The sequence below is a fragment of the Lepisosteus oculatus genome, chromosome 22, assembly GCF_040954835.1.
Source record: "Lepisosteus oculatus isolate fLepOcu1 chromosome 22, fLepOcu1.hap2, whole genome shotgun sequence".
Classification (NCBI taxonomy): Eukaryota; Metazoa; Chordata; class Actinopteri; order Semionotiformes; family Lepisosteidae; genus Lepisosteus; species Lepisosteus oculatus.
In genome coordinates, this window is record NC_090717.1 from 1129369 (window position 1) to 1138603 (window position 9235).

The 9235-nt window shown below is 49.9% G+C and overlaps 1 protein-coding gene and 1 non-coding gene across 2 annotated transcripts; one reads left to right on the forward strand and one right to left on the reverse strand.

The window, feature by feature from the left end:
- Positions 1 to 100: 100 nt before the first annotated feature.
- On the forward strand, positions 101 to 172 carry trnad-guc (transfer RNA aspartic acid (anticodon GUC)). Its single transcript has one exon. It is a non-coding gene; the product is annotated as a tRNA-Asp (tRNA).
- Positions 173 to 2086: 1914 nt separating this feature from the next.
- Positions 2087 to 8907, reverse strand: gp1bb (glycoprotein Ib platelet subunit beta). Its single transcript, XM_015365881.2, has 2 exons — positions 8562 to 8907; positions 2087 to 5346 (listed from the first exon to the last, which is right to left on the reverse strand). The coding sequence occupies exon 2, from the start codon at positions 5331 to 5333 to the stop codon at positions 4722 to 4724; it is 612 nt and encodes a 203-aa protein (XP_015221367.2). The 5' UTR covers positions 5334 to 5346; positions 8562 to 8907; the 3' UTR covers positions 2087 to 4721.
- Positions 8908 to 9235: the final 328 nt, after the last annotated feature.

The window sequence follows — 9235 nt, forward strand, 5'->3', positions numbered from 1 at the left end:
AAGAGAAAATACACTGAGTTTTGAGATTAAAACAGCGGTCCTTAAATCGATTGTAAGTAAAGGTTTAAAGCCAGAAACGGGGCCGCTGCTCTCAGCCCGCTCCTCGTTAGTATAGTGGTGAGTATCCCCGCCTGTCACGCGGGAGACCGGGGTTCGATTCCCCGACGGGGAGGTGCAACATTTTTCTCAAATTCATTTTTTCCCTCAAACGTCTTCCTAGTGTTGGCGACATCTTATTAATTGCAAATAATAACAATAATTATTATTGTTATTAAATATTAGACACTTATTAATAATATATTGACTCCTAATTATTATAATCGTTATGATTGTCGAGTGACTAGGAAGTGTCTCTAAGAGTTGAGATAAAGTTTGCAACACCTGGCAGAGTAAACACTTCCAGCTCAAAGCAGAGGAGTGGCCGGTAAGGTGGGGTGGGGGGGTCCCCGAGCACAAACTATGGTAACGTTGACCATGGTGTTACCTAGGTAATTAAGTTGTGGGTTAATGAGTGACCATGAGCAAACACATCATGTAAGATCACATTAAGAGCACAGAAGGGGAGATCAAGAAGAGGGAGGGGAGTCTGGAGGAGTGGGGACTTGAAGCTTGCGCCAGGCGTGAGCCCCTACTTCATGATCATCCAAACCAAACCTGACTGGACCTAAGGACCTAACCCCGCTAGAGAGAGCTGCTATTCTGGGTTTTTATGGAACTTGGGTTTCCTGGTTAAAAGCTACCTCAGTTAGAAAAGTCCTTCCTGCTTGTGGGTGCATTTTTAAAATAGGGAGATAGGCTCCCATTTATTTTGTGGCAGGTCTGCAGAGAGAGAGATTCAATGATAGGTTGTATTGCATTTGTTAAGAGGGCAGCGTTTCTCTTATTGTGGACATTTGTTCTCCCACTACTTTACCTTTGCCTACTGCCCTGTCTCTCTCACACCTGAAGAAGGCTCCTCCAGGCCGAAACGTTGTGTTCTCTTTCTTCTTTTTTTCAGCATGGAATAAACCTATTAATTATTTAAGTCTTCCATACTCGGTCGCAGTCTGGGGTTTTCCGGCTGATGAGAATGTTAGGCCTCCGAAGCGCCTTGTTTGTACGTAATGTACAGTAAATTTAGTAACTTGTGTGTTGTATGTTTTGCTGTGTTTATTGTCATTGTTAATAATATTTGTTAAACCAAGCGTGCCTGGATTATTACTCTCTTCGCTAAAGCTGGGCCAGAGAATAAAGTCTTCACATGCCTTCAGTCTAATTATACAAACCGCTTGGCAATATTCTGCAGAAATTACTCCCTTACAAGCTGGGGGCTATGAATAATTATTTTACTTATGGACTAAACTGCTCGGTCAATTCCTGATGAATTCTTATTATTATTATTTTGATTATTTTCCATCCCACAGCGTTGCACATAGAGGAGGGGTCCCACAGCCCTGCCCCACCTGGGGGACCCCGAGCTGCCCTGCTGCACCAGGGGGATAATCCTGGATGCTGGCGCAGTACGCCAGGTGTTGTTATCATGTGGGCAGCTTTTAACCCCAGAATTAGATTCCAAACGAGGCTACAGCACCTAATGAACACGCTGTAAACATATCAACGCCTAAACCAAGAAAAAACGAATTGAAAACCGGGACTTGGTAACATGGTGTCCCAAGTGTACGCCAAATGACAAAAAAAGTATGTTTGTTCAATGACTTAATTTATGCCCTTTCCATCATGAACATGGATACATTAATAGATAGTAGATAAAAAATGCATTTTAGTGTATGATAAAAATGCGGTTTGAGTACAATTGATCCCGCTCGTCTCTTCAGGTCTGATTAACAAATGTGGGTTACATGCAAATAGGAAACTGCCTTAGTACAATTCCACGGGTTTCCAGATCCCAACAAATGAACCTCCATAGAAATTATAGGGATCATTTGGGATGGAAAGTGCTATATAAATGTGAGGCATCATTGTTCTATCAGGAATTATCATTGTAATGGATGGTGGTGTGATGAGCTTATTTTTTAAATGTGCAGCTGGTCCCTGTTTCTTTGAGCTGTTCAAGGAGATGAGTGGAGGAAATCAAGACCAAAAAACACAGGGATCAATGTGATTTATTGAGGAAAGGGCAGGCACATATAAAACAACTGAAGGTTACGACTTGGATTGAACAAGTCGGAGTAGCTGTTGACAAGCTGGGGAAGCCACACGAGCCTCCTTCCTGCTGTAACCACAAGAGGGGGCAAGACTCGGAATTCCAGGCGTTGTGCTTCTCCCACATTTCCCAGTGAGATCTTCACAGTGCCCACACACTGGATCCTGGCACCCGGATGGAGCAGAGCCTGTCGTAGCCCTGGTCAGGTTTCTAAAGTCCTGTAACATCATTCTGGTTGCTGCAAGGTGCTGCAGTTAACTGCTGATATTTCATTTAACTCCCAACCAGGGGATTGTAGAAGCACAGCGATCAGGCTCAGCCCTGTGGAGCTATCCAGAGATCCGGGGGACTTCATTCCTCGTGTGGAAAGCATCAGACCAACCACTTTTAAGCCGCTGCACAGTTATTGTAGGTTTTCTTTGCATGAGTGTTACAATCCCAAGTGTCTAGGGGTAAAGGGGTGTAACATTTAGGATAGTTTTTGGAAGCAGGTGGGTTCTGGTGAGGACTAGGAAGTGTGATAACAAGGGTCAGTGCAAGAGTGATGATTTTAAGTTGAATAAGTGACTGGTTTGTAATTGGACACAATAACACAGGGTAAGGGAACTAGAATGGTGCCAAAGAAAAGAAATAAACAAAATGGAGCTGGCGAAGAAAGTGAGGGAAAGCTGACCACACTACAAAAGAAAACCCGAAACACACGGTCTTCGGCGTCTTCAACACCCTAGCTAGCCTCCACTGACTACCCAAAACCATACAAGACAAACGGCACTCACCCGTACTAAACTAGTGTGACTCATACAAGAATCAACTACATGTGTGCAAAATGTACCCAAAAACCCTGAACTAACTCTATACACAAAATCACACAAATACACATGTGAACTACGAACACAAACGAGAGTAGACAAGTAACAGGGTACAAAAGAACAGAGGCTGATACAATAAGTGTGGGCAAGGTGCCGAGCAGGACCAAAGTCAAACAAAAGGCCTCTTCCTTCTGAGAACCTCCATGTTTTATACTGAATAAGATGAGCTGTGATTGGTCGAGAAGCTAATTGAAGATGATGTCATACGGAAACTGGTGTAATGATGGACCAATGGGGGAGGAAGAACAGTCAAAGTCAGCAGTGTGGAACATAACAACAGACACACATAGACCACACCCTGGGACGTAACAATGAGTCATGGCTTTAGCATGTTGTTTACCACAAAATCACCTGGAAGATCACCCCGAATGCCGACCTGATCACACGGGGGACGTTTCCTCCCCAGTCCCACTTTAATTGATGTCATTGAGCCACTTCTTGTCTCAGTGCGTCAGGGGCAAATACAGTGTCTCCGCCTCACACTGAAGACAGCTATAGCGCGCGGAAGAGTGGGCACTCTCCTGGACTCGGGATCGAGAGTGTTGCTGAATGGCCTCGCTCCCACCTGTAGCGCACAGGCGTGTTTCACTTCAACCGTTTTCAAAACCGACCTGCAGCACAAGAGGCGTGATCACCACAGAGGAAGAGCAGCTTCCTCTCGGGCGAACATGTCTGTACGAACTCTAGCAAAGCAACATACACCTTCACTCTGGGTTCTGAAGGTAATACTGTAACATTGTCTCTGTGCTTTAAACCTGACGAGATTGATAATGTGATTAAGGGCTTTGGGCTTTGATTACTTTTTTGCTAATGATAAGAGGGAACAAGGAGTATTCAAGACTCCCAGCTCTGCTGGTTTTCTTTCCAGCTGTTTTCTCTGTCCTTTAATTAAACCCTTAATTGACCTGGCAATTTTTGGCCAATCAGGGCTGTGGAATCATTTTTCAGGTGGTAAAGCTTTGCACCAATGTCGCAGTTATTCGACGGGTTTTCTTATAAATCTGTAACAGGAACCTCGTCAGCTCAAAACAGTTCAGAGTTCAGACTGCCAGGATCTTGGTTTTGATTAAGGACTGGATTAAACAATTTGGGATCTGAGCTGGAAATAAAGCCGGCAGACAGAAGGGTGACCGGGACCACTTAGGCCATGCCCTCCCCTCCCACCCTGACATAACATAACATCACTTTATTAGCCCTATACAATTTCTTGCATTAGGAATTCATCTTTTCACACACCCCAGCTTGCTCTCCATGAGACACACAGCCAGGGAGAAAAACTGGGGGTCAGAGTGCAGGATCAGCCATTTATACAGCACCCCTGGAGCAGTTGGGGTGAAGGGCCTTGCTCAGGGGCCCAACAGAGTAGGATTCCTCTGCCGGCCACAGGATTTGAACCAGCAACCTCCCAGCCACAGGCGCAGATCCTTAGAGCCATAGAGCCACCACTCTGCCAAGCAGGCATGACCTGGAAGTGAATCCGCAGGTCCAAGCAAGCGAAAAGCCACAGTGGGGCAGGGACCTTAATAATAATATTAGTATTAGTATTAGTATCAACGGGAGAGGCTAGTGGCGTTGTTTGTGTGTGTGTGCATGGGAGCAGAAGCCTTTATCGGCGTGCTGAGGCTCTGGTGCCCGAAAGCGTCCAGGGAGGCAGCAGATCGCAGCAGCCTTGAGGCTGTGCTCCGCACTGGATCCCTCCCCCCGGCGCCTCACTCAGTCCTGGCCTTCAGCCAGGGGCGGTCCGCGTCTGCGGGGGAGCTCTCCTCCGGCCCCCCGCGCGCCGCCTCCGCCAGCCTGTGGAAGCGCCGCAGGAAGACGACGACGAGCACCAGCAGCACGGCCTGCAGCAGGACGAAGAGGAAGAGGCAGGCCTGCGTCAGCACGGCCAGGTCGCAGTACCAGTACTGGCAAGACGACAGGACCTCCTCCTCCGCCAGGTACATGACCAGCCGCCCCCGCAGGCCCGGGGGGGAGCTGCAGGTGACGTTCCTGTACAGCCCCCGGTGCTCCTGCCTGAGCAGCCAGGCGCGCAGGTACAACAGGCCGCAGTCGCAGGCCCACGGGTTGCCGTGCAGGGACACCCCCTGCAGGACGGGCAGGCGGTCGAACAGCCCGGCGGGGATGGAGCTGAGGCGGTTGTCGTGGAGACGTATCCGCGTGGCGTCGCTGGGGAAGGCGGCGGGGAGGCCGTCGGTCCGCAGGTGGCGGCTGCTGCAGTCCACCGTCCCGCGCCGGCAGGTGCAGGGGGCCGGGCAGCCCTCCATGACCAGCAGGGGGAGCAGGGCAGCAAGGAGCTGGAACAGCCTGGCACCGCCTTTCATTCTCCAGTCGAACCTGCGCCGGAGGTGGAGAGGTTTACACAAGGTGACAAACCAGAGGAGGCCATGTGGTTTCCTGAAAGAAACCAGGGCATGGGCTTCACCCACATGACGGTGGACGGCTTGTTCCACACTCCCACAACCCTCTGTGTACAGAACTGGCTGCTGCTCTCAGTTTTAAAGACACTTGCACATAGTTTCCACTCTCAGCCTCTGGCTCGTCTTTCACTGTTTGTGCTGGGGGAACATGTGGGCTCTGTGCGCCCCGGAGGATCTTTATTTGGATCCAGTCCCAGCTGTCACGATGGGAAGTGCTCCCGCTCTGTCTTGTTTTAGTTGATTTTTTTAATAATAACAATAATAATTGCTTACACTTATATAGCGCTTTTCTGGACAGTCCACTCAAAGTGCTTTACAGGTAATGGGGATCCCCTCCACCACCACCAATGTGCAGCCCCACCTGGGTGATGCGACGGCAGCCATAGTGCACCAGAACACTCCCCACACACCAGCTCTCAGTGGGGAGGAGAGCAGAGTGATGAAGCCAGTTCAGAGATGGGGATGATTAGGAGGCCATGATTGGTAAGGGCCAATGGGAAATTTGGCCAGGACACAGGGGTTACACCCCTACTCTTTTCGAGAAACGCCCTGGGATTTTTAATGACCACAGAAAGTCAGGACCTCGGTTTTACATCTCATCCGAAGGACGGCGCCTGTTTTTACAGTATAGTGTCCCCGTCACTATACCCATCAGGACCCACATAGACCGCAGGGTGAGCGCCCCCTGCTGGCCCCACTAACACCTCTTCCAGCAGCAACCTTAGTTTTTGCACTGCCCTCCTGTCTCAGCCCTTTCCTTTGTAAGCCAGACGCTCCTGCCACTCTGGGCTCAGCACTGGGAGACGGACGCCCGGAAGCCCGCATACCAGCAGGTCCAGGAGAGACCCGATCGGCTTCATCACGGCATCCTGAACATCTGGGTCCGGGGCTGGGAGCGCCTGGCCCCGTTATCCCTTTTTATTCCCCGTCCCAGCACCGGATCCCGCTCCGGTTTTTAAACCTTGTCCACTCTGTCCTGTATGGATCACCCGGTTCTGGACTCTTGCTTTCACCCTGGATTTCCCTCGGACTCCCTTTGGACTTTCGCCTGGACCACGCCCCTCCCCCCCCTGAACACCAGTGCACCATCGCCACGCCCCCCTGTTCGTCTACCAGCCCCGCTCCTAGTCTTCTCCCCCGTGTCTGTTTCACTCCCTTCCGGATTCTACCGTCTGCACAGGGGCCTGATTAACACGTCATGATACCAGCAGGCCTGGTACTGAGAGAGCTGCCCAGATACTCAGAGTGGTCCACACAGTACTCTGCGCTCATCAAAAATATCAGTGGTAATACCTGCAGCCAGCAATTACTAACAATTAACTGATAGAAGCTTTTCCTAAAGTTTACTTCACCTATAAGGCTCTGCATAGCTTGGCACCTCAGTACCTGTCTGAGCTACTATCGCCGTACTCCCCACCTCGCAACCTCCGCTCTTCAAATTCTGCTCTCCTTAGTGTCCCCCAAGCCCCCATAGTCTACAGTCTATGGGTGACAGGGCCTTCTCCTGTTATGCCCCCAAGCTCTGGAACTCTCTGCCCAAGGATATCAGAGAGTCACCTTCTCTAAACTCCTTCAAATCCAGACTCAAAACCCTCTTCTTTAGAAGAGCCTTTACTGAACTGTTCCATTCTTCACCCCTCTGCTTTTCTTAGTACCACCATCCACGGTCTCCTCTGTATATTGTAATTGTTTTATCTTGAGTATTCTTTTTATTTATTGTTGTTGTCATCCTGTAAAGCGCTTTGAAAAGCCACCTTTAAAGGCGCTATATAAAATAAAGTTTCTTATTATTATTACTTGCCGAGGTTGTGCTAACAGTATTGCCAGGGACTTTCACGGCAATCTGAGCTTTTTTTAACCAGGGCACAAAGAGATGCCCTGACCCTTACTGTCTGAGGCGAAAGGAGAAAGAAGGACTTGATAAATACCAGCAGCCTTGCCAGCCACCTGGGCTCTGCTGCGATCTGCGTGTGTGCGTGTGTCCCATTGGGCAGCTTGTCTTGCGCTGCCATGAGCCTCGCTGAGCCCCGATGGTCTCACCCATCTTGGAAGAGCCCCAGCCCTGCCAGTTTACCAGTCTGGGCTTCAAGGGGCGGGCGAGCAGAGATCTCGGCAGAGTAGAGTAGTTCAGCAGAGAAGTTTATAGCCATATGTACTTGTACGTTGGAATTCGTCCTCTCACTGATCTCCTGGGACATACGCAGTACAGCCGACAACACCACACAACGTAGACAGCACATTCCAAATGACAACAGCCAGAAAAATAAACATGTTGTGGAGAACAATAGATATGTGGTAGTGAGAAAAAAAACATGGTAGATCACGCAAATAGTGCAGATTGCAGAACCTCAGTTTAAGCCCCATCCAAAGGACAGCACCTTTTTACAGTACAGTGTCCCCAGGGCATTAGGACCCACACAGACCACAAGGTGAGCGCCCCCTGCTGGCCCCACTAACACCTCTTCCAGCAGCAGCCTCAGCTTTCCCAGGAGTCTCCCCTCCAGGTACTGGCCAGGCTCACACTGCTGAGCAGCAGGGAGTTCAGTGAGCTCCAGAGCTTCAGCTGGGAGCTGCAGGGTGAGACGGCTGCTGGCTCAGGCATGTTGACGTCTCTTCATGAAACCACTCAGGAAGCCATTCAGAGCGGGACGGAGATCCAGAAGACGCCTCAGCTCTATAGAAGCAGAACCGGGGCAGGACACTCCCGATCGGGCCCGGATACGGGGCGGGGGGGGGCGCCACAGCCCAGCTTGGTCTTTCACACTGCGCAGCTCTGGCGTACTGAGAGACCCGCGAGGCGTAGGAACGCAGGCGACACAAAGTCGGGGGCAGATCGACACTCAGGTTTCAAAGACCACCCTGTCCCTTTCCGCCAAAGACCAGCCACTTCTGTTTTTACCCGTCCATATTAGAGAAAACAATTCCCCTGGCAAATTCTGTGTTTCTGAAACTCTGTAAATGTACGTTTGGTGGCAGCCAGGGGGACGCAGCTCCTGCCCTTGTCCTCACGCTTCAACTCAGACACTGGGGAAGACGGCATGTGCGCACGATACCGCTTACGAGATGCGCCTGTGAAATGAAAATAAAATCTACAGCCCGGAGAAAAGAGGCTGGGAGAGCAGTTGTACTCACTTGAGCCGATGTTGCTGCAGACGGAGTTGCTGTGCTTCTGGAAGGAGGACGGCTGGTACATCTGTCTCCGTGACAGAGAAACAGCTGGGGGAGAGAGATAAGCCCCTGACACACTGACAGGCGGCCGCAGGGAGGGAAACACACAGATCGCAGACTGGGAGCCCCAGGAACTGGCAGGAGCTCACAGCTCCTGATGTCCTGAGCGGTTATTCATGATGTGGTTCTGTCTCGGGCAGCTCCTCTGACGAAATGAGGGCAGGAATTCACACTGCAAAGTGTTACAGCCTCAGTGCAGCAGCCCCAGTTCCAGCATTGGAATACTACTGGAAGGAAATACTCAATCCCTCCGAATGCTAAAAAAAACATGAAACTTTCTCAGGCATGTTTGCTGACCCCCAGCTGGCTGCTGAAGTGCCTGATGTTTAGCCTTCAATTGTATGACTTTTCTTAACGGAACTAATTTAGTCAAGGAACAAGTAAAGGTTAATTACCTACTTACTTGAACTTTTCTTAATGTCTTCGACTAAATTGTAGTTTCATCTAGTGTATAGTAGGTGGCACTCGAGAGCCTGGTACTTCAATTTGTTTCATTCCATGTTTAACATCACTTTATTGGCCCCTATACAATTTCTTGCATTAGGAATTTGTCTTTTCACAGACCCTAACTTGCTCTC